The 27,411-nt window shown below is 33.7% G+C and overlaps 1 protein-coding gene across 6 annotated transcripts in view; it reads left to right on the forward strand.

Annotated features, from left to right (window-relative positions):
* Positions 1-27,411, forward strand: part of LOC131437439 (coiled-coil domain-containing protein AGAP005037) — a 993,236-nt gene that overhangs the window by 287,555 nt on the left and 678,270 nt on the right. For all 6 annotated transcript variants that reach the window (XM_058606791.1, XM_058606794.1, XM_058606793.1 and 3 more), the window contains one exon: positions 3,772-3,834. In XM_058606791.1, the coding sequence (XP_058462774.1) occupies positions 3,772-3,834 (63 nt within the window). The remainder of the gene's footprint in view (positions 1-3,771; positions 3,835-27,411) is intronic.

Genomic DNA, 27,411 nt, shown 5'->3' on the forward strand with positions numbered 1-27,411 from the left:
GTTAAAATCGTGGAAGTTTAGTGATACATCAGAAGTTAACCAATTTTCGCACAATGCAAATGCGTCACATTTCAGATTATTTACTAGGTATTTTAATGGATCTATTTTCGGGATGATACTTCTACAGTTCCACTGTAAAACAGTGATCGAATCCTTGACCTCGTTCGAAAAATTAGCCATCGAAGGAAACGATTGCTGAGAGGAGGAGCCATTTTGCAGCCAGCTGCATCAAAAACATTTTAACTCTTGGTAGGAAAGTCATCAAAATACCTTTTAGGGGGTCAGAAATGTTGAAAACGGAAAATATAAAGTCCACAATGTCAGTGAATTTTACAAGTCCAGCACTTGATGTGTTTTCTGGTTCCTTGGGGACTTTCGGGGTTTTGGGTGTCCCCGGAAGTGTTGGATATTCTTTCTCAAATTTCAAGTCTCCATTACTAGGAGCTTTTGGCTTCGTCTTTTCGTTTTTTTTACCAACACTTCTTTCTGCTGTTACTTTAGGAGGGCTTTCAAGAGATATCTTCGAACCCTTGCTAGGGAGCTTAGGAGATGATATATTTCTCCTCTTCCTAAAACTACGAGGGACAGTTGAAGATGTACCTTCTTGAGGATCGTCAGAGTCGCAATCGTCCGCAGACAAGCAGGTGTAGGGGTTCGATTCAGGTGGTGTGGCGATTTTCAGCATTTCTACGAACGAGCGGTTTGATCGTTGCTTGAGAGATCGTTTCAAATGATCTCCACGCAATTTATACGCAGAACATGCTGAGAGGTCATGCGGGGCCGCCCCACAGTAAAGACATTTTTCAATGTCTCTGTCGTAAACGCCATCCGCATGACTCTCTCCACACTTCGAGCAGCGGATCCGATTTCCACAATGGGAAGCTGTGTGTCCTAGTTGTTGCGGTGAGTCTTACTATTTGGAGCAGATTTAGAATCTGTTTCCATTTTATCTTCGGGGGGTAGGGGAGTATTTGATGGACTTGCCATAGCGCGGTTGAGGTTCCGCGCAAATTATAGGGGGAGTCAAAATATAAGACGATAAAGGGACACGAAGGAAAAAAATATAATATTTAGCTAATGATCCGTAGCAACTCGGCCGCTGAGGCCAAGCGTTAGTTACAACGACCTCTGAAAATTAATAAGCACACAGCACTGGTTCACGGCACCACACTAAACGTCCGTTAACTGTTCGTATTGTTTTAACACAATAACACCCGGCACTGTCTAACGGTATTTATTGTTTATACTGTATTGATCTACTGCACAAGCTCACGAATACAAATGATTTGATATTAAATGACCTTGAAACGGATTAGAATGGATTAACGCACAGCTGCTCTAATGCAAACTACCATCCGATCGATACGACGGTCACGAAAGGAATGAATTCATAATTTCTTTCTGTGCAGTTTTGAAGAAGTAGATTTTGAACTCTATCTCAATATCACACAATCGGAACTACTATTTGAAAGAATAATAAATACAAAAAGTGGAAATCTCAGCACCTGGATACTTGGAAACATTAACATTCAGATTATGATAACACTTATGTCTGTTGCAGATGAGTCTTCATGGTTGATTTGTGTGGCAATTGTAGAGCTTCAGGAAACTTACAAAAGAGTTAAAAATGAGTTGTTGAGGAAAATACGGCGCCTCGCTCGCAACAAATAAGTCTGATACTAGAACTATATAACTGTTGTATATAGGGGACGGGTATAGCGTGATGGGTAAGTCGATGCCCTTTCACGCAGCCCACCTGGGTTCGATTCCCAACCCCGCACATAGGGTCAGAAAATGGAAGGCGCGAATGACCCTCTGTAATCGAAAAAAACTGTTGTATACAAAAATACGAAGATGAAGAAACAACAAACCCCGTAAAAATAATCTAACTTCAGTCAATTGCAATGCGCCCCTGTACCACGGAAATCAAGGCGCCCCATCAACAAAGTCAACGACTAACCAATGAAATTTGAACAACTACGGCTCTGATGCGAAGCAAAACACATAAAAAAAAATATTAGTTGGCCTCAAAACTATTCCAATCAGTAGCCATTGCCAAAAGACAACCTAACAAACCGATTCTGGCTATGCTGGTTCTCATTGTCATTGTCAGTAGACGACCAAACATCAATTTGGCCTTCCTTGTTCTCGGTCTTCGATTAACGACCGGAGTTTGTAGCCATAGACTCAAAATAGTTTTTTATTATTATTTTCAGTACTTCCATGATAACATATATAAAGTCAATGAATCCAAACGGCATGTGGTTGATCATTAATTGTAAAAACTATACGATTTCAGTAGTTTGCGTCACCTTTTTTTTGCGTTTTATGTATATTTCACTGTATTCAACAATCAGCGATTCCTGAACAGAAAGAAGAATTTGAATAATTTGTCTATAACTTTGTTAAAATCTTAAAATTACGTTAAGCGCACAGTTTAGTTTATTTTTTTCTTGACCACCTTGACTTTCTGTAAAGACCAACTTAAAGAGCGCGAAAACATTCAGGTTGTTGACTCTTGCATACGGCTACGCTACTAAGGATAAAAGCAACGTTTATCGATGGTACTAAATTTTCTCAGAGGACCGTGAATATATGAGCGACCAAAGCGTTCCGGGCGCCCGAGTACATCAAGAATAGATAAAACATTGATGAAGTGAAGAAAGGTGAGTGGGTAATGTTAGAGACATAAATGGGTGTCGTGAATACAAATAAAACTGGCACGCTTCCTTCACACTTCCGAATATCAGTTAGTTGATCAATTGTGTCAATTGTGCAAGCATTTCCCTGCTACAGTACTAGAATTTTAAAACGATGCACCTAAACTAAAGTTCAAATTAGTTACATTAAACATTCTGTCATACAATTAAATATTACGAAACAACCATTATAGTTCTGTATGATAAAATAATGGTGGATCTGAAAAGAACTTTTTATAAAGGCGTTCGTGTTGGAAAGTGACGAGTTGAATTCAAATTCCAATGGATGTCGCTGACTTCCGTCATCTATTTCCAAGCTGACCTGTTGTCCGTGTATGAGATAATGATATGGTTTGCGTAGGTATAGCATTCACAATCGATTATAATCTTCTACTAAAGAAAACATCAATTAAAACACTAATTGGCTGAATTGGCTTTCGGGCAATGCAGACGAATTTTTGGTAAAACATGAGGACTCAAACCTGAATACATCTTTTGGATCTATGGATGTGGATGGATGTTGGATGTCTAACTAAGGGATATCCTATAATTCCTTGTCCAATGTGACAAAGAGCTCTAGGTCGTGGCGGTGGAGATTCTTGGTTTCTTAGGAAACCTTGCGTCGACCCTGCGATTTATTTGAGCTGTTTCTGAAATCCCCCATCCCACACATCATTCCTTCTCTTCCTATCCTCTCCCATCAGGAAATGATGTGAAACCCGGCAAGACACAGAAACTGTCAACGTAAGTGGGGGTCATGACTACCAGAATAATATAATAGGGATGAAAAGTTACTACTTGTGATTGAATACCTAACTTAATTAATGCAAAATCAATTCTCATTCCAATAATAAATATACATTACATTGTTCAGCATATGTACGAATCGGATACTACTACTAAGTGTGTGCAAACAGAAAATTGGCCCTGTGGCAACATTTTGGATCTCGAAACGATAAAGCGCTATGTACGGAAACTTTCCTTCCTATCAAGGGAACATTTTATAATCGAAACATAAAAGTGACGTTTGTTAAAGTATTAAACAATATTTATGTATGTACTTTTTTTGCAGAGTTACTTCAGTGAACCAGAGTTCGATTCAGAATATCAACATCAGCATATTCATAAGAGTAAGGTAAGCCACATAGCTCTAAGCAGTCACACTAATTTTCAATTCGGTAAACCCTTTCGATAGAAATCGATCAAATCGAAATGTTATATGCCTACTCCTTCCTATTCGGACCCGCTGCAAATTTTCGAATTCGCCAAATTGTAAGGCTGGATTTTCTATAATTTACCAAGCACAACCATAATATAGTCCGTTTGTTAGAAGTTAATTGTGTTAATTTCATTGAAAGTAAGTTATCTGGTAAGTTAAGAAAATTATTTTTTCGCATCCTTTAACTTTTGCCACATAAAAAAGGCGGGTGAGACATAACTGTCGAGAATGCGAAAAAACTGGTACACTTCCGAATATAAGTTAGTTGATCGGTTGTGTGAATTGTGCAAGCTTTCCTTTTTGCCTTTCTCTATAGAAAGGTATTAGAATTGCTTGAAAAATCGACTTTCGAACGGAGCCTCGGAGACCCATAGTGTTATATACCATTCGACTCAGTTCGTCGAGATCGGAAAATGTCTGTGGGTGTGTGTGTGTGTGTGTGTGTATGTATGTATGTGTGTGTGAGTATGTGTGTGCACTTTTCGAAGATATTTGAACGCGCTCAATTTTCTCAGAGATGGCTGAACCGATTTGAACAAACTTGGGCTCGTTTGAAAGCTACTGTCGGGCCATTGATCTAGTTCGAAGATCAAATGGCTGTGACTTTTGGTTCCGGAGATATCATTGTATAAGTGACGTAACCGACAAAAAGCGTTGTATTTGAACGCGCTCAATTTTCTCAGAGATGGCTGAACCGATTTTAACAAACTTGAGCTCGTTTGAAAGCTACTATCGAACCATTGATCAAGTTCGAAAATCAAATGGCTGTGACTTTTGGTTCCGGAGATATGATTGTATAAGTGACGTAACCGACAAAAAGCGTTGTATTTGAACGCGCTCAATTTTCTCAGAGATGGCTGATCCGATTTTAACAAACTTGGGCTCGTTTGAAAGCTACTGTCGGGCCATTGATCAAGTTCGAAGATCAAATGGTTGTGATTTTTGGTTCCAGATATATGATTGTATAAGTGATGTAACCGACAAAACACGTTGATTTCTACCGCTCTTATATATATATAAGGGTGCCAAAATTTTGGGATCACCTATATTTTCGTTATGTTCTAGTGCTCAAAAGTTTAAGCACCTCGAAAAAAGCCTTCATGCAAAATTTGACCTAAATCGGACATGCTTAAGGGGTGCTGCCCGGTGGTAAAGGTTTGACAATTTTCGATCTTGAAAAAGCACCATAGGGGGGAGTACATGAAATTTCCAAAATCGAACATTTTTTTTGATGCCAAAACTCTTAAAACTGCATAAAACATCAAAATTTAGTGTCATCTCAAAAAAAAATTTTTTTTGAAAAAATCAACTTTCTGGGATTTAGAAAAATTTTCATATTTTTTCTAAGTCCCAAAAAGTCGATTTTTTCAAAAAAAATTTTTTTCGAGATGACACTAAATCTCGACGTTTCATGCAATTCTAAGCCTTTTGGCATCAAAAATTTTTTTTCGATTTCGAAAATTTCATGTACTCCCCCCTATGGTGATTTTTCAAGATATATGAAAATTTCACTAAGTGGACTAAGAAGGCTTTTTGCCTTTCTCTATAGAAAGGTATTAGAATTGCTGGAAGAACCGACTTTCGAACGGAGCCTCGGAGACCCATAGTGTTATGTACCATTCGACTCAGTTCGTCGACATCGGAAAATGTCTGTGTGTGTGCATGTGTGTGTGTGTGTGTGTGTGTGTGTGTGTGTGTGTGTGTGTGTGTGCACTTTTCGAAGATATTTGAACGCGCTCAATTTTCTCAGAGATGGCTGAACCGATTTGAACAAACTTGGGCTCGTTTGAAAGCTACTGTCGGCCTTTTGATCAAGTTCGAAGATCAAATGGCTGTGACTTTTGGTTCCGAAGATATGATTGTATAAGTCACGTAACCCACAAAAAGCGTTGTATTTGAACGCGCTCAATTTTCTCAGAGATGGCTGAACCGATTTTAACAAACTTGGGCTCGTTTGAAAGCTACTATCGGACCATTGATCAAGTTCGAAAATCAAATGGCTGTGACTTTTGGTTCCGGAGATATGATTGTATAAGTGACGTAACCGACAAAAAGCGTTGTATTTGAACGCGCTCAATTTTCTCAGAGATGGCTGAACCGATTTTAACAATCTTGGGCTCGTTTGAAAGCTACTAAGATTGTATAAGTGACGTAACCGACAAAAAGCGTTGTATTTGAACGCGCTCAATTTTCTCAGAGATGGCTGATCCGATTTTAACAAACTTGGGCTCGTTTGAAAGCTACTGTCGGGCCGTTGATCAAGTTCGAAGATCAAATTGTGACTTTTGGTTCCAGATATATGATGGTATAAGTGACGTAACCGACAAAACACGTTGATTTTTACCGCTCTTGTATATATAAGGGTGCCAAAATTTTGGGATCAACTCTATTTTCGTAAAGTTCTAGTGCTCAAAAGTTTAAGCACCTCGAAAAAAGCCTTCATGCAAAATTTGACCTAAATCGGACATGCTTAAGGGGTGCTGCCCGGTGGTAAAGGTTTGACAATTATCGATCTTGAAAAAGCACCATCAGGAATCAGGAATCAGAACAAATTGGCTCAAATGGCACGTTCCCCTTGATATTTGGAGATTTGTGCCTTGCCATCAATTTGTTTTTAGCATCATTTTCCCGATATATAAGAGGGAAGGATTGAAAGGAAATGGTAAGGGTTGGACTAGGAGGATGGGAAAAATTGACGACACAAAAACACATAAAAGCAGAAGTAAATTCTGCACCCCTAAGGGATGCCGAACAATCTGCTGAGGATCACATTTAGTGGAAGCAGAAGTAAATTCTGAACCTCTACGAGGTCCCGAACAGTCCGCTGTTAATAAAACCTCCAACTCCCGAGAGGATTTGAAGATCTTACAAAAGCGACACCATTCTGCACTCCCGGAAGAATGCAGAACGATTCGCAGTATGTACGAGCAGAAGTAAATTCGGCACCCCCTAAAAGATGCCAAACAATCTGCTAAACCCTATTTAAGGTAAATACAGAAGGGATTCATTCACTCCAGGAAGAACGATGAACCCTTCTGACTATAGCTCCTTACCACATTGGGTAAGAAACGAGAGAATATCCTTCAATTTTAGCTCCGCATACACAGACTCAACCATGTATGGAGAACCAAAAACCCGGATACGTAGCTGCGTCAATGCGGGACAGTTACATATCAGATGATATGAAGTACCGTAATCGCATTCACACAAATCACACGAATAATACTCAGCACGTTGAATAGTAGCCATGTGATAATTGAGTTTGCAATGTCCAGTCAGAGCTCTGACCAGAATACTGCAATGATGCTTGGAGAAATGCAGTAGACACTTTGACATTTTCAGATTTAAATCTGGTAGAAATGCTTTTGTCTGAGCGCAAGTTTGCAAGCTGCGCCAGTAGCTGGCATGTTTGGATACAGCCCAAGAACGAATCTTGTGCTTTATCCAACTAGTTGAAAGTGGTAAAGCTGGTTCAGGACCAACGAAATCATTCGTTGCACCAGCTCTAGCCAACTCATCAGCCCATTCATTTCCAGTAATACCAGAATGGCCGGGTACCCATAAGAAGTAAACAGCATTTGAAATGCTGAGGTCTTCAATTTGAGTTCGACATGCGATCACTAGATTCGACCGTGAGTCATTCGAACTGAGTGCTTTTAAGGCTGCCTGACTGTCGGAACAAAAATAAATTCGCTTACCACAGATCCTCTGCTGAAGTGCCGATTGTACTCCACACAGAATCGCGTAGATTTCTGCTTGAAACACAGTACAGTATCTACCAAGTGAATGAGACTGCTCCAGCCTCATTTCACGACAGTAGACACCAGCACCAGCACGACCATTCAACAGAGAACCGTCCGTATAACAAACTATGTGCTCATCAAGTTGTCGTTCCAGACAACCAGACAACCATTCCTCACGAAAAGGATAGCTCACATTGAATTTTTTGAAAGGAAAACTGCATGTGAGAGTTAGGTCACTAGGAGCGAGTAAATACTCATCCCACGTAACCATTTGAGACCACAAGCGAGTGTGGCTGGTAGCATAATCTAATGGGTTACTGTTCCAAAGCCCTGTAACCTTAAGACGATATGCACAAGATAATGCTTCTTGTTTTAGGAACACATGTAGTGGTTTAATGCACAGTAGCGCCTCTAGAGCAGCAGTAGGAGTTGTCGTGAATGCTCCTGTCATCGCCATTAGGACCATCCTTTGGAGATGATTTAGCTTTGACTGAACTGTCGCGACTTCTCCTTTCTGCCACCATACAAGACATCCATATGCTAAAATTGGTCTAACAATAGTTGTGTAGATCCAATGAATATATCTGGGTTTGAGTCCCCATGATTTTCCAAAAGCTCGTCTACATTGGCCGAAAGCCATGCAAGCTCTTTTAATTCTGAAGTCAATGTGAGCAGACCAATTCAGTTTTGAGTCCAGAATAACCCCGACGTATTTAACTTGTTCGACCACAGTGACCTCTGAACCAAAGAACTGCAACGGACGAGCTCCTGTGATTATCCTACGATGAATGAAAAGCACCATTGATGTTTTGCCCGGATTTACAGATAATCCAACCTGACAACACCATTGTTCAACAGATCGCAGGGCTTGCTGCATTAAATCAAAGAGAGTGTTAATGCTTATACCGGTCATCAATATATGATAATCGTCGGCAAAACCATAAGTCGGAAATCCAAGGTTATTAAGTTTCCTTAACAAACCATCAGCGACAAGGTTCCATAAAAGTGGGGATAGTACACCACCTTGAGGACACCCACAGACACTTAGCTTTCTAATCTCTGCTTGCCGCAGCGATGAACAAAGAAGTCGATTGCTAAGCATTGCGTGTATCCAATTTGTGATACTTGAAGGTATGCCATGACCACGGGCTGCTTCCAGAATTGAATTGAAAGACACGTTATCAAAGGCACCTTCAATATCTAGGAAAACTCCCAAGCAATCTTTTGTGAGAAAGCTTTTTCAATGTTGTACACAACATCATGTAACAGGGTTGTAGTGGACTTTCCACGCTGGTAAGCATGTTGCATTCCATGTAGCGGATGCAGGCCCAAACTAACATTTCTGATATAGTGATCGACTATGCGTTCCACTGTTTTAAGAAGAAATGAGCTTAGACTGATAGGCCTGAAACTCTTCGCTTCCTCATAAGTGTCGCGACCGCCTTTGGGAATAAATTTGACAATTATTTCCTGCCAGGCTCTTGGAATATATCCTGTCGCAAGACTAAAAGTAAGTATTTTCTTCAAAACATGTTTGAAATGTTCATACCCTTTCTGCAGTAACACTGGGAAAACTCCATCCTTTCCAGGAGACTTGTACGGAGCAAAACTCTCAACTGCCCATTTGACCGATTCAATCGTCACAACGCTTCGAGCAAGGGCCCAAGAATCGTAACTACCTGAAAAAGTCTCGGGAAGAGCTGTCGGTGATGGATCCATACATCCTGGAAAGTGAGTGTTAAAAAGATAGTGAAGTACATCACCTTCATCAGACAAGTGTTCACCATCTGAAGTTCTTAAGAAACTGACATTAAAGTCCTTAGACTTCGAAAGTAACTTATTTAATCTGCTAGCCTCGTTGAGACTAGAGACATTTGTGCAGAGGCTTTTCCAACCACTTCGCTCAGACGATCGAAGAGCATTTTTGTAAGCCCTTCGAGCCAACACGAATGCCTCCGACCCATTTCTGCGACGGTGGTTCCAAGCTCTTCTGCATAGTTTCCTTAGTCTAGCAAGTTCAGCATTCCACCAAGGAGTTCCTCTAGTAGCTCGCACAATCCGAAGTGGACAAGCCTCTTCATATGCTGCAACTATGAGTGAGTTTGTCTCGTCGACAACATTTTCCAAATCAATTGGGGTTTCAATTGTTGGTTGGTACCCGTAAAATCTAGTCGCCAAGCCCTCTTCATAGAGGTCCCAGTTTGTAGATTTGGGATTACGATATGTGATAATATCAAATTTAATGTTTGAATGATCAAAGAATATGTACTTATGATCAGACAACGAAGGTTCGAGCTCATCGGAGACGAGCCAATTCACCAACTCATGCGCAATTCTATCAGAGCAGAGAGTTACGTCCAAAACCTCCTCTCTGCCAGATCTCGCAAAAGTTGGACGGTTTCCTGCATTGACTATGTGCAGGTTTGTACTCCCTCCAAATTCCATCATATCAGAGCCTCTCGAATTTATATCTGTGCTGCCCCAAATGATATGGTGAGCATTTATGTCACTGCCGATTACAAGCGGTAAATCACTTTTGCAGCAGTATGATACAACCTTTTTGAAGTCATCGCTTGGCGAAGGTTGGTTATGCGGCAAATATGCCGAACAATAGACATATTTCCTGTCTATGCCATCAGTAGTCATACCAACTGTGACAGCACAAATATCCCGAGTTGTGAGCTCCGATATGAGAGAGACATCGAGAGCACTATTTGCAAGTATGCATGCTCGAGGCATTTCACGTGGATTAGTCATTCCGGTCTTGTTAAAGGCAACAAAGACTGGGTTTAACAATTTTCCAGCGTAGAAATTTCCCTTTTGGAAATATGGTTCTTGAACCAAAGCTAAAGAAGCTTTACCTTCTTGCAGAAGTCTGGATAGATTCATAGTTGCTGTACGTTTATGCTGGAGATTGATTTGTGCTACTCTAACCATTATCAATTAAAGTAACGAACACTCCACCTCCAGCACTTACCGTACAACAACTACAAGAAACCAAATATATTGGCTTATAATCGCCTATAGCGAACCATGTAAGGATTTTTTTAAATGTTTTAATCATTTAAATCCCACGAGTTGCGAAGAAAGAAGTCGTCCACTGTGCCAGAGCTTCGCTTAACACAGTAAGGGAAAATCCCAAGATATTCCGTTCACGACTGCAATGTTTAACCTCCTGCAGCCATTCAGCCATCGGCACGGAAATACACCTTGACTTAGGAGTTCCTATTTTTGTGGCCTTTTACGACATGGAACAGGAAACCAGTGGATCAATTCTTGGTAAAAAATAATTCCGCCGGATGCCACACGGCTTACCTGTTTGGTGGACTTATACCACCGGTACAGGTGGACCGTAGCGTATTCTTAGCCAGTTGGGAAACCGCTACCGACACTACACGGCTATCTAGGCTGCTCAGAGAGGGAAATTGACATTGATGGTCAACTTCCATGGATGGCCGAGCAGCCGAGAGTTAAGCACCTCGAAAAAAGCCTTCATGCAAAATTTGACCTAAATCGGACATGCTTAAGGGGTGCTGCCCGGTGGTAAAGGTTTGACAATTATCGATCTTGAAAAAGCACCATAGGGGGGAGTACATAAAATTTCCAAAATCGAAAAGTTTTTTTGATGCCAAAACTCTTAAAACTGCATAAAACATCGAAATTTAGTGTCATCTCAAAAAAAATTTTTTTTTGAAAAAATCAACTTTCTGGGACTTAGAGAAATTTTCATATTTTTTCTAAGTCCCAAAAAGTCGATTTTTTCAAAAAAATTTTTTTTCGAGATGACACTAAATCTCGACGTTTCATGCAATTCTAAGCCTTTTGGCATCAAAATTTTTTTTTCGATTTCGAAAATTTCATGTAGTCCCCCCTATGGTGATTTTTAAAGATATATGAAAATTCCACTAAGTGGACTAAGAAGGCTTTTTTTTTAGATTAGCATCACTGTTCTCATACAAATAGGCAACGCAAATGTCAAGCACTAGTTTGGAAAAATGATGCTGACTGTGTGACATAAACACTGAAGCATGCTTTTGTGAACTACTCGAATCAATCTGAATCAATTGGTGTCAAAATTAGTATCCAAAATTATTTAATAAAAGTATGAAACATATTTTCATGAGACTGTTATGAAAGAAGAGAAAGGCATTATCACACCACTAGGTGGATTAAGAAGGGTTTTTTAGATTAGCATCACTGTTCTTATACAAATAGGCAACGCAAATGTCATGCACTAGTTTGGAAAAATGATGCTGACTGTGTGACATAAACACTGAAGCATGCTTTTGTGAACTACTCGAATCAATCTGAATCAATTGGTGTCAAAACTAGTATCTAAATTTAATTAATAAAAGTATGAAACATATTTTCATGAGACTGTTATGAAAGAAGAGAAAGGCATTATCACACCACTAGGTGCATTAAGAAGGGTTTTTTACTACTAGAGTTTAAAACGATGCACCTACATTAAATTACAGATTAGTTACATTGAACAGCTAGTTTTTTAAAACTGTATATTCTAAACCTGAAACAATAGCTTTTTGATTTGCTGATATAGGCTAGGTACAAAAAATTTGTATTTTTTTTCGAAAACTATTAAGTGCGAAGTATTAGATTCTTCAAGAAATTTTAATATGAGACAATTGCAATGGCTTGCTTTGAAATGTATCAACGATCTTGGTTATGCAAGAATAATCATTACAATAATAATAATAATAATAATAATAATAATAATAATAATAATAATAATAATAATAATAATAATAATAATAATAATAATAATAATAATAATAATAATAATAATAACAATAATAATATTAATAATAATAATAATAATAATAATAATAATAATAATAATAATAATAATAATAAGTAATAGTAACAATAATAATAATAATAATAATAATAATAATTAATAGTAGTAGTAATAGTAATAGTAATAGTAATAGTAATAGTAATAGTAATAGTAATAGTAATAGTAATAGTAATAGTAATAGTAATAGTAATAGTAATAGTAATAGTAATAGTAATAGTAATAGTAATAGTAATAGTAATAGTAATAGTAATAGTAATAGTAATAGTAATAGTAATAGTAATAGTAATAGTAATAGTAATAGTAATAGTAATAGTAATAGTAATAGTAATAGTAATAGTAATAGTAATAGTAATAGTAATAGTAATAGTAATAGTAATAGTAATAGTAATAGTAATAGTAATAGTAATAGTAATAGTAATAGTAATAGTAATAGTAATAGTAATAGTAATAGTAATAGTAATAGTAATAGTAATAGTAATAGTAATAGTAATAGTAATAGTAATAGTAATAGTAATAGTAATAGTAATAGTAATAGTAATAGTAATAGTAATAGTAATAGTAATAGTAATAGTAATAGTAATAGTAATAGTAATGGTAATGGTAATAGTAATAGTAATAGTAATAGTAATAGTAATAGTAATAGTAATAGTAATAGTAATAGTAATAGTAATAGTAATAGTAATAGTAATAGTAATAGTAATAGTAATAGTAATAGTAATAGTAATAGTAATAGTAATAGTAATAGTAATAATAATAATAATAATAATAATAATAATAATAATAATAAGTAATAGTAACAATAATAATAATAATAATAATAATAATAATAATAATTAATAGTAGTAGTAATAGTAATAGTAATAGTAATAGTAATAGTAATAGTAATAGTAATAGTAATCGTAATAGTAATAGTAATAGTAATAGTAATAGTAATAGTAATAGTAATAGTAATAGTAATAGTAATAGTAATAGTAATAGTAATAGTAATAGTAATAGTAATAGTAATAGTAATAGTAATAGTAATAGTAATAGTAATAGTAATAGTAATAGTAATAGTAATAGTAATAGTAATAGTAATAGTAATAGTAATAGTAATAGTAATAGTAATAGTAATAGTAATAGTAATAGTAATAGTAATAGTAATAGTAATAGAAATAGTAATAGTAATAGTAATAGTAATAGTAATAGTAATAGTAATAGTAATAGTAATAGTAATAGTAATAGTAATAGTAATAGTAATAGTAATAGTAATAGTAATAGTAATAGTAATAGTAATAGTAATAGTAATAGTAATAGTAATAGTAATAGTAATAGTAATAGTAATAGTAATAGTAATAGTAATAGTAATAGTAATAGTAATAGTAATAGTAATAGTAATAGTAATAGTAATAGTAATAGTAATAGTAGTAGTAATAGTAATAGTAATAGTAATAGTAATAGTAATAGTAATAGTAATAGTAATAGTAATAGTAATAGTAATAGTAATAGTAATAGTAATAGTAATAGTAATAGTAATAGTAATAGTAATAGTAATAGTAATAGTAATAGTAATAGTAATAGTAATAGTAATAGTAATAGTAATAGTAATAGTAATAGTAATAGTAATAGTAATAGTAATAGTAATAGTAATAGTAATAGTAATAGTAATAGTAATAGTAATAAGAATAGTAATAGTAATAGTAATAGTAATAGTAATAGTAATAGTAATAGTAATAGTAATAGTAATAGTAATAGTAATAGTAATAGTAATAGTAATAGTAATAGTAATAGTAATAGTAATAGTAATAGTAATAGTAATAGTAATAGTAATGGTAATAGTAATAGTAATAGTAATAGTAATAGTAATAGTAATAGTAATAGTAATAGTAATAGTAATAGTAATAGTAATAGTAATAGTAATAGTAATAGTAATAGTAATAGTAATAGTAACTTTGCTCCTTGGCAAGTATTTATTCACTTCCAGTCGTTCAAGCGCTGATTCGTATTCTGGTTCCAGTTTGATGCCGTCAATTCACCGGTCACTGGGACGCACCGCAGAAGGTATCATGGAAGCCTCTGAGCACCCCGCCACAGTCGTGCCAATGCAGCCAGCGCTCACCAGTCGTCCCGGTCCTGTGTGCGCGAGTGGCGAAGAGGTCTTCCAACCCGCCGCTGTCGGCAAGTATACAAACAACGTGGACAATTCATGCACTGACTGCTTCCCCGTTTCTAGCTCGAATTCTTTCACTCTGGCAAGGTCATCGCATATTCAATTGTATTACCAAAACGTCGGTGGTATGAATACATGTCTGGATGACTACCTGTTGTCAAGTTCGGATGAATGTTTCGATATCATCGCCTTGACAGAGACTTGGTTGAGTGAAAGTACTTTGTCTTTGCAAGCATTTGGTGCGAACTATGATGTGTTCCGTTGCGATCGTGATTCCCGCAACAGTTCGAAGAAAAGCGGTGGAGGCGTGCTTGCGGCTATTCACCGACGTTTAAAAGCGCAACTTATAACAAACGTTTCTGGTAGCAGTGTCGAGCAGGTATGGGTTCAAATTTGCCTGAACACATGTTCCTTATTTCTTTGTGTGGTTTATTTTCCACCGGATCGTACACGTGATTTGTCACTGATTGACTCGCACATTCAGACGCTAGAAAAAGTAGTTTCAGTTCACATGAAACCGGCAGATGATATTCTAATTGTTGGTGATTTCAACTTCCCCGGCCTGAAATGGTACCCTGCTTCCAACGGCTTTATGTTCGCTGACCCAATGAATTCTTCTTTTCACACCGGTATCGTCCATCTGCTTGACCGTTACAGTCTTAACCTATTGCGTCAAGTGAATCACGTCGAAAATGAGCACAACCGAATTCTCGATCTTTGCTTTTCAAGTAAATCCGATTTTGCACCCAGAATTTCCGAAGCAGCAATTCCTATAGTGAAATCCGTTAGATATCATCCTCCCCTGCACATTGTACTTGAATCAAATCAAACGTTGGATAACTGTAAAGTTTCTCAAACCGTCAGATACAATTTTAAAAGAGCCGACTACAACAGTATTGTTGCATTTCTTTCAAACGTGGACTGGACTGAAATTCTTGACAATGATGATATAAATTTTGCAGCGCAAACCTTTTCCAACGTTCTGATTTATGCAATTGACCAATATGTGCCAAAGCAAATCAGCCAGCTTTCCAAACAAGCACCGTGGCAATCCGCTGAGTTACGAAAATTAAAAAGTTTGAAAAGAACAGCTCTAAGGAAATATTCCAAGAAAGGTGGTTTTTTGCTTAGGCAAAACTATTTGGAAATAAAAGTTTATAAAAAAACAGCCAAACGATGTTATGCCAACTATTTGCGAAGTGTGCAGAGGAAATTAAAATCTAACCCTAAGTCGTTCTGGAAGCACGTTAATGAGCAAAGGAAAGAGCCAGATCTTCCTTCGTCTATGTACTACAACGATCAACCGACTTCTAGCTTGCAAGAAATCTGCGACATGTTTATGAAGAAATTCTCTGGGGTTTTTTCTAGAGATTTTTTATCAACGGATCAAATCTCCCAGGCAGCACGGAACGTTCCTGTTTTGAGTCAATCGTTGAATTTCATCAATGTTGATATTAGCTCTGTCCAAAAGGCTATCGTTAAAATGAAGTCTTCATATTCTCCTGGACCCGATGGCATCCCCGCTGTCGTCTTGAAGAAATGTTCCAGCGGTATTGCAACACCCTTATGTCAACTGTTTCAACAGTCACTCACGACTGGAGTATTTCCTGTTGTTTGGAAATCTTCTTATATGTTCCCAGTGCACAAAAAAGGAGACAGGAAGAATATCGACAACTATCGCGGCATTACCTTACTTAGTGCAATTCCTAAGCTGTTCGAACTGGTTGTTCTGGAACCCATTTTCAATCACTGCAAGCAGTATATCGTAGAAACTCAGCACGGATTCATGCCGAAACGCTCAACTGCTACTAATCTATTAAGCTTTACGACGTTTATAACAGATGCTATGTCAAACGGTTTTCAAACAGATGTTTTATATACGGACCTCTCCGCTGCTTTTGACAAAATAAATCACGCTATTACTATCGCCAAACTGGACCGACTTGGTTTCGGTTCCTGTATTCTTCAGTGGACTGAATCGTACCTCTGCAATCGACGGTTGGCGGTTAAGATCGGTGATAATCTATCTAATGATTTTTTTGCTTTTTCTGGCATTCCACAAGGCAGTCATCTCGGACCACTGATTTTCCTCCTGTACTTCAATGACGTGAACTTTTTACTGAGTGTCCCACGATTATCATTTGCCGACGACCTTAAGTTATTCAAAATTATTAAGACAACTGAGGATGCCATTTCTCTCCAGAGTCAACTAGAAATTTTTTCGGAGTGGTGCGAGATTAATCGAATGACATTAAATATCAGTAAATGCTCGATCATCACGTTCACACGGAAAAGAACACCTATACGTTTCGACTATTGTCTCCGAGGATCTACGATAGATAGAGTCACATGTGCCAAGGATCTTGGGGTTTTTCTTGACGAACAACTGAACTACAAGCAACATATCTCGTACATTGTTGCAAAAGCTTCACGTTGCCTGGGATTTGTAATGAGAACTGCTAAGCACTTCACAGATATCTACTGTTTGAAGTCTCTCTACTGCTCGCTTGTACGTTCAACGCTCGAATACTGTTCGGCGGTATGGAACCCGCTTTACCATAATGGGAATATCAGAATCGAATCAATACAGCGCAGATTTGTTCGTTTCGCTCTTCGCCAGTTACCGTGGAATAATCCTCATCAGTTGCCGAGTTATGAAAGCCGCGGACTGCTTATCGGACTCGATACACTGAAGGTGCGACGTGATCTGTCCCGTGCATTGCTAATCGCCGATGTTTTGTTGAACAATGTCGATTGTTCAGCACTTCTTTGTCAAATAAACATAAATGTTCGCGCACGAGCTCTTCGCAACAACAACCTCCTCAGAATGCCTTTACGCCGCACTAATTATGGAATCAATGGCGCCATCATTGGATTGCAACGTTCTTTCAATGCTGTTTCGACGGGTTTCGATTTCCATGTCCCGCGCAGTCGAATTAAAACTAGTTTTTTAAATATACTTAGAAATAATCATTAGGACCATATTTTGTCTGTTGATTATGTATATTAGTAAATAAATAAATAAATAAATAAATAAATAGTAATAGTAATAGTAATAGTAATAGTAATAGTAATAGTAATAGTAATAGTAATAGTAATAGTAATAGTAATAGTAATAGTAATAGTAATAGTAATAGTAATAATAATAATAATAATAATAATAATAATGATAATTTTTTTCACATCAATACTTTTATTTCTCAAGGCAGTTTACAAAAGTGTTTGTATGCCGTAGCATCACTTTTACGAAGAATTCTTATCCTAATGTAATTTCCATATAGTCTCAATGATTTGAATTAAAAAAAACATATTCATCTTATATTTTAAATATCATATTTTATATTTTGTGATTTATTATTAAATCTGATCACGAATATTATTCAAACCGAAGGATTAACTGCTATAAATTAAAAAATAAGCTGTTATTTTTATACATTATGTCAGCAGTTTTATAAACTATTTCGAGTTTTTTTTTATCAGTACGTCATTTCAATTCAAATGTATGTATTGGTTGATCTTTAATAATAAAAATATTATTAATTATAATAATAATAATAATAATAATAATAATAATAATAATAATAATAATAATAATAATAATAATAATAATAATAATATAAATAATAATAATAATAATAATAATAATAATAATAATAATAATAATAATAATAATAATAATAATAATAATAATAATAATCCCCAGTCTGTTCATATCCTTGCTACACTGAAAGAATTTACCGGCCACAAGCTGAATGGTTTTTGCTTCATCCGATCCCCATAACGATTTTCAGATGGTTTTAATAAGTCGGCCATTCAATTTCCCCTCTGTCAAAAACAAATTGATTTGTATGAATATCATTGAAAATTTGTTCGAAGATGATTTTCGTTTCAAAATTAATCATCACAGCAGCCATATAGGAAATACATAGTACAATACATAGTACATATAATGGCATACCATAAACCGAATGAATTTAATCTAAACCAATCGTCGGATGATATTAAGGAGATTTTCATGTAGTTTTATATCCTACGGAGTCCTTATAATGCGGATGATATTAAGATGGATTGATATTGAAATTATACAGCTGGAAATGAAAATAAATTAAAATGCAAATGACCTGCAATTAAAAAAACTTTTAACACTCCTAATACCAAGCCTAAAAAAGTTACGCGGAACACCAAGCCTCAAAAAAAGTTGGAACGGTTTTGAGCTATCATAGCTCAGTTGTTACTTGACCAATTTCGATAAATTTTACACCCTCGAATTTTGTGAAATTTGTAGATAATTTTAAGTATATCATTATTGACGATCGTTTAGGAAAAACTAACGAAAATCTGATTTATCCCGTTTCAAGTTTTTTTTCAAGCTCAAAATGTTCCCTATCTGCATTTATGCGGCACCTGCATCGCGAATCGGATATTGAGAACCTCAACTTTACCGAGTCATAACTTTGTTGTTAGTCAACCGATCTTCAAAATTTGTTCACCTTTGGAACGGTACTACTTCCAGAAATAGAATGCACTGAAAAAAAAACTAAAAATAGGGTTGTCTACCCAAAGTTATAATGAAAGCTGTAGATAGATGACCTAAGAAAAGATGAGTCTTTTTAAAATGATCGTAAATATTTCGAAATTCAAAGCGATGGCCTATATATTTTTACACATCATTCGATTGCTAGTGATACCAGCTATAATTTTCGCTCAACTACCATTCCTGCACAATCAAAAGAAAACATTGAGAAATTGATGAATTTATTACCAGAAACAATGTATTGATGACGAAAATTATACATCCGTTCAAAGAATCTCAAGAAATTTGGTACAAATACAAAGAATTTCTATTATTGGGAAATTTTTGCCAAAAAAAATCAAATCAAAATTTTTAAATTTATTGGCATACATTTTTTGAATATTTTAGTTGGAAATTTATTATAAACAAAATTTACAAAAAAACCTGAAACTTGGATTTCACTGAAAATTTTAAAAATTTTAATAAATAACCTAAAATTCTTAAAATAGTTATATTTTTGTATTGGACAAACGATCTAAACAATTTTGATGCACAATCCAAACGCAATTGATAGCTACTAAAATTCTGATTTTGTTGTAGGTAGGATGTAGAATCTCAAAAAATAGGTAAAAGATCAGAAATTAAAAAATTTCCGAGTTAAATTGCATTGCACAATGGTCCGGTTCCACAATTTAGGGGGACAAAAACATTTGTGGCTTAACCTTATACTTTAGAGCTTACTTTATACTATGATGTCTTCAAAACAAATGATCAGTGAAGATAAGCCATATGTCGATGTACATGGTATTAGGGTAATAGTAATAGTAATTGTAATAGTAATAGTAATAGTAATAGTAATAGTAATAGTAATAGTAATAGTAATAGTAATAGTAATAGTAATAGTAATAGTAATAGTAATAGTAATAGTAATAGTAATAGTAATAGTAATAGTAATAGTAATAGTAATAGTAATAGTAATAGTAATAGTAATAGTAATAGTAATAGTAATAGTAATAGTAATAGTAATAGTAATAGTAATAGTAATAGTAATAGTAATAGTAATAGTAATAGTAATAGTAATAGTAATAGTAATAGTAATAGTAATAGTAATAGTAATAGTAATAGTAATAGTAATAGTAATAGTAATAGTAATAGTAATAGTAATAGTAATAGTAATAGTAATAGTAATAGTAATAGTAATAGTAATAGTAATAGTAATAGTAATAGTAATAGTAATAGTAATAGTAATAGTACTAGTAATAGTAATAGTAATAGTAATAGTAATAGTAATAGTAATAGTAATAGTAATAGTAATAGTAATAGTACTAGTAATAGTAATAGTAATAGTAATAGTAATAGTACTAGTAATAGTAATAGTAATAGTAATAGTACTAGTAATAGTAATAGTAATAGTAATAGTACTAGTAATAGTAATAGTAATAGTAATAGTAATAGTAATAGTAATAGTAATAGTAATAGTAATAGTAATAGTAATAGTAATAGTAATAGTAATAGTAATAGTAATAGTAATAGTAATAGTAATAGTAATAGTAATAGTAATAGTAATAGTAATAGTAATAGTAATAGTAATAGTAATAGTAATAGTAATAGTAATAGTAATAGTAATAGTAATAGTAATAGTAATAGTAATAGTAATAGTAATAGTAATAGTAATAGTAATAGTAATAGTAATAGTAATAGTAATAGTAATAGTAATAGTAATAGTAATAGTAATAGTAATAGTAATAGTAATAGTAATAGTAATAGTAATAGTAATAGTAATAGTAATAGTAATAGTAATAGTAATAGTAATAGTAATAGTAATAGTAATAGTAATAGTAATAGTAATAGTAATAGTAATAGTAATAGTAATAGTAATAGTAATAGTAATAGTAATAGTAATAGTAATAGTAATAGTAATAGTAATAGTAATAGTAATAGTAATAGTAATAGTAATAGTAATAGTAATAGTAATAGTAATAGTAATAGTAATAGTAATAGTAATAGTAATAGTAATAGTAATAGTAATAGTAATAGTAATAGTAATAGTAATAGTAATAGTAATAGTAATAGTAATAGTAATAGTAATAGTAATAGTAATAGTAATAGTAATAGTAATAGTAATAGTAATAGTAATAGTAATAGTAATAGTAATAGTAATAGTAATAGTAATAGTAATAGTAATAGTAATAGTAATAGTAATAGTAATAGTAATAGTAATAGTAATAGTAATAGTAATAGTAATAGTAATAGTAATAGTAATAGTAATAGTAATAGTAATAGTAATAGTAATAGTAATAGTAATAGTAATAGTAATAGTAATAGTAATAGTAATAGTAATAGTAATAGTAATAGTAATAGTAATAGTAATAGTAATAGTAATAGTAATAGTAATAGTAATAGTAATAGTAATAGTAATAGTAATAGTAATAGTAATAGTAATAGTAATAGTAATAGTAATAGTAATAGTAATAGTAATAGTAATAGTAATAGTAATAGTAATAGTAATAGTAATAGTAATAGTAATAGTAATAGTAATAGTAATAGTAATAATAATAATAATAATAATAATAATAATGATAATTTTTTTTCACATCAATACTTTTATTTCTCAAGGCAGTTTACAAAAGTGTTTGTATGCCGTAGCATCACTTTTACGAAGAATTCTTATCTCAATGTAATTTCCATATAGTCTCAATGATTTGAATTTAAAAAAAAACATATTCATCTTATATTTTAAATATCATATTTTATATTTTGTCATTTATTATTAAATCTGATCACGAATATTATTCAAACCGAAGGATTAACTGCTATAAATTAAAAAATAAGCTGTTATTTTTATACATTATGTCAGCAGTTTTATAAACTATTTCGAGTTTTTTTTATCAGTACGTCATTTCAATTCAAATGTATGTATTGGTTGATCTTTAATTAGTAATTATAATAATAATAATAATAATAATAATAATAATAATAATAATAATAATAATAATAATAATAATAATAATAATAATAATAATAATAATAATAATAATAATAATAATAATAATAATAATAATAATAATAATAATAATAATAATAATAATAATAATAATAATAATAATAATAATAATAATAATAATAATAATAATAATAATAATAATAATAATAATAATAATAATAATAATAATAATAATAATAATAATCCCCAGTCTGTTCATATCCTTGCTACACTGAAAGAATTTACCGGTCACAAGCTGAATGGTTTTTGCTTCATCCGATCCCCATAACGATTTTCAGATGGTTTTAATAAGTCGGCCATTCAATTTCCCCTCTGTCAAAAACAAATTGATTTGTATGAATATCATTGAAAATTTGTTCGAAGATGATTTTCGTTTCAAAATTAATCATCACAGCAGCCATATAGGAAATACATAGTACAATACATAGTACATATAATGGCATACCATAAACCGAATGAATTTAATCTACACCAATCGTCGGATGATATTAAGGATATTTTCATGTAGTTTTATGTCTTACGGAGTCCTTATAATGCGGATGATATTAAGATGGATTGATATTGAAATTATACAGCTGGAAATGAAAATAAATTAAAATGCAAATGACCTGCAATTAAAAAAATTTTTAACACTCCTAATACCAAGCCTAAAAAAGTTACGCGGAACACCAAGCCTCAAAAAAAGTTGGAACGGTTTTGAGCTATCATAGCTCAGTTGTTACTTGACCAATTTCGATAAATTTTACACCCTCGAATTTTGTGAAATTTGTAGATAATTTTAAGTATATCATTATTGACGATCGTTTAGGAAAAACTAACGAAAATCTGATTTTTCCCGTTTCAAGTTTTTTTTCAAGCTCAAAATGTTCCCTATCTGCATTTATGCGGCACCTGCATCGCGAATCGGATATTGAGAACCTCAACTTTACCGAGTCATAACTTTGTTGTTAGTCAACCGATCTTCAAAATTTGTTCACCTTTGGAACGGTACTACTTCCAGAAATAGAATGCACTGAAAAAAAAACTAAAAATAGGGTTGTCTACCCAAAGTTATAATGAAAGCTGTAAATAGATGACCTAAGAAAAGATGAGTCTTTTTAAAATGATCGTAAATATCTCGAAATTCAAAGCGATGGCCTATATATTTTTACACATCATTCGATTGCTAGTGATACCAGCTATAATTTTCGCTCAACTACCATTCCTGCACAATCAAAAGAAAACATTGAGAAATTGATGAATTTATTACCAGAAACAATGTATTGATGACGAAAATTATACATCCGTTCAAAGAATCTCAAGAAATTTGGTACAAATACAAAGAATTTCTATTATTGGGAAATTTTTGCCAAAAAAAATCAAATCAAAATTTTTAAATTTATTGGCATACATTTTTTGAATATTTTAGTTGGAAATTTATTATAAACAAAATTTACAAAAAAAACTGAAACTTGGATTTCACTGAAAATTTTAAAAAATTTAATAAATAACCTAAAATTCTTAAAATAGTTATATTTTTGTATTGGACAAACGATCTAAACAATTTTGATGCACAATCCAAACGCAATTGATAGCTACTAAAATTCTGATTTTGTTGTAGGTAGGATGTAGAATCTCAAAAAATAGGTAAAAGATCAGAAATTATAAAATTTCCGAGTTAAATTGCATTGCACAATGGTCCGGTTCCACAATTTAGGGGGACAAAAACATTTGTGGCTTAACCTTATACTTTAGAGCTTACTTTATACTATGATGTCTTCAAAACAAATGATCAGTGAAGATAAGCCATATGTCGATGTACATGGTATTAGGGTGGCTCTTATTATGAGGGTGATCCAAAACTTATTTTCCGGATGTATTGAGATAGAGGACTGCATTCTTCGGCAAAATTGTAGATAAACTTATATCGAGCAACTTTGCTGAGGACACCATAGTAGTATCTGCAACGGTTTTAGTGTTACAGCTATTTTTAAAGAGCAACTTAGGGTGTTCCTCAAAAATCAGATTTTTTGCCCTAGCATTTATATTTTTCTCTTTTCGTATAGGTATCTTTGAACATCTTTTAGAGTTTGTTAAAACCAATTTTTTAATGACTGGTGTATTCAGGTAGCGTTTTCTGAACCGAGGTTATGAGAAAAACTAGTTCAAAAACAGGTTATTTTCAAACTGCTATATCTAACATTGAGGCAAACGAAAAAAAATCCGTTTTTTGTATTTGACAGAAAATATTTTCGAGCATGTTTATGAAAATAGTCGGAAGAGATTTTTCTTAAAATTTTTTAAATTATGCTTTTTGCCTTCTAAAGTGTTAAATTAATTCAAGTGCATATTCGGGAGGAAATCGTTCTGCATTCTTCGGGGAATGCAGAATGGTGTCGCTTTTGTAAAATCTCTAAGGCCTCTCGGTGGTTGGAGGTTTTATCAACCGTGCATTTTGGCACCTGCAGATCGTTCAGCATCCTTTCGGGGATGCAGGACGATTTATTTCTTTATGTTTTGTGCTGTTTCCCACCTCACCCAATTCTCAATTGCCTTCCATGTTCCTTTTATCCTTCCCTTCCCATCAGGAAGTTGATGAGAAGCTACGGCAAGGCACGAATCTCCAAATAACTAGGGGAACACGCCACTTGAGCCAATTAGTTCTGATAACATAGGTGCAGGGTTTCATTCAGTAAAAAGCATTCAAACGAAGAGGTTGTTTTTCGAGACGAAGACAACTGTAACCTGCAAATAGATTGGTTGGTTGGTGCTAATCGCAAAGGCTGCTGCATAGACAATATTCGGAGCGATTCCAGTTTCATAAGTACCTGAAATAGTGGGACTCATGTCATAATTTTATAGGTTATCATTTGAGCAGAGGTGCAACCATGTGCTAAGAGGCGAGTAATCAAACGTGTGCATGTAGTCACCGATATTTTTGATCACGCCGTGATTTCTGGCGACACGACGAGACCAACAGACTTGATGGATGGAGTCCGGATTCACTCTTCCTTCCAGAGTTGTAAAGCACATAGCGAAGCACCGCGAGTGGCCAGAGTCGCGATTCTTCCGATAATCCGCAATACACCGATAACAACTTTTTCCACGATCACCACTCTCCGCCACGGACAATGACGACCAGCCCAAAACAGTACCCGCCACACTCTACCAGTGACTCTCAACAGAACCTCATCAAAGAGTCACTGTCGCCAACATCTCTTTTCGTTGTCCCATGCCGCATAATTCCAAGTGTTTACACGCTGCAATCTCACACCTCATATGCACATTAAATGGGTTTACACCTTAAAATAACTTATACGTTACACTCACTTCACTGAGAAAGATGGCCTAACCGATTTGAAAACTGTTTCATTTTGTAGGTTACTACACTAGTTAATGCACTAGCTTTCATCATTATTTTTACCTGGAGCTGTTAGCGGAATATAACTATTGACTAGCTTTCGAATGTTTCAAAAATCAAACAAAACTGTTTGAAGAATACATTTTTTATTTGAGAATAAGAGAGATATGAGAAAGGCATCATTACACAACTAGGTGGATAAAAACAAGTTTTACTTGATTTCGTGTGATTTTTTGTGCTAAATTCTGGATTCTACTTTTTCTGAATTGTTTACTAATAGAAAATTCAAATAATTTTCGAATTCTATACATTCCGAAATAATTCTAAGTTTGTGATATTTAAATTTTAATATTCTATCAATTATAATTGATGTCATTTAGGATAGCGGAAAATTTAAGATATATGTTTTTGTTCTTAATTGCTTGTAAAACATAAATCAAGCAATATTTTTTTTTAATTGTAGTTGGTTTCTTTTGCCAAGGGTTAGTATATGAAATTCATATACTTTTACGTTCTATTTTTTATTGTACAAAGCCATTGAACCAATTTAAAATTTTTGTGTTGTCACAAAATTTATTATATTAATAAAAAACAAATTCTACGTCTCTTTGAAACAGATGAAATTAACACGGATTCCAATATTTTCACTTTGATTTGCAGAAACGTTGGAAAGCAATATATATCAGAAATTTTGAAATCTCCGATCTTCTACCGATTTTCTGAGATTTTGCGGAAAACCTAAAACCAAAAAAAAACTAATTTTATTAGTTATCAATTCCGTTTGGGTTGTGCATAAAAATTGGTTAAATCTTTTGTCCAATACAAACACATGATTATTTATAGGTATATTTACCAAATTTTTTAGGATTTTCAGTGAAATAAAAGTTTCAGTTTTTTTGTAAATTTTGTTCATAATATATTTCCAACTAAAATATTAAAAAAATATATGTCATAAAGTTTCAAAGTTTTGGTGTGTTTTATTTTGGCAAAATTTTCCCAATAATAGAAATTCTCTGTATTTGTACCAAATTTCTTGAGATTCTTCGAACGGATATATAATTTTGATCATCAATACATTGTTTTTGGCAATGATTCCAATATTTTGAATCAAAAAAATGTACATGTCATCGCTTTAATTTTTTAGTTATATACTAACATGTGAAAAAAACATGAAAAGTTCATATATGTTTACTAATTCATCGATTGTTTAATGTTTTCCTTGAATTGTGCAGGAATAGTAGTTGAGCGTAAATTGTAGCTGGTATCACTAGCAATCGTATGATGTATAAAAATATATAGGTCATCGCTTTGAATTTTGCGATATTTACGATCATTGTAAAAAGTCGCATCTTTTCTAAGGTCATCTATCTACAGTTTTCATTATAACTTTGGGTAGACAACCCTATTTTTAGTTTTTGTCGTGAATACGACTTACTTTACTATGGGGTGCCTTTTCAAAATTTACCCTCTGAGAGAGTGATAAGTTTTTGATCGTGAATATCTCTTGTTGTATCTAACGAATCAAGATAATTTTTGCTACATGCCATCGGGAATATGATCACAATTTTATGATAAAATTTTCAGTTGTGTGACATAATCTCAAATAATTCAAAATGAAACTTTTCTGAAATGTTTGGTATAAACGAGTATCAAAGAGGATAATTCATAAGGCGCGTTTGCCTTTCTCGTATTTTGAAGGCTCATATCACAGTGATCTGTGAAGGTCAATCAGAAGGAGAATCAGAACGCGTTCTCAGGAAGAGAACAAAATATCTGCTGCTGTACAACAAATCGTTCGAGGAAAATGTTCCGAAAATTCACCGTAGTGAGTTTTTCAATTTGGTCCTTCTGAATGATAGAAACGAATCTCAACAGCATATAGATATTTTCTTTCAATAAATTATGCGAATTCGAAATGAAATAATCGA

Source organism: Malaya genurostris, chromosome 3, assembly GCF_030247185.1.
Source record: "Malaya genurostris strain Urasoe2022 chromosome 3, Malgen_1.1, whole genome shotgun sequence".
NCBI lineage: Eukaryota > Metazoa > Arthropoda > Insecta > Diptera > Culicidae > Malaya > Malaya genurostris.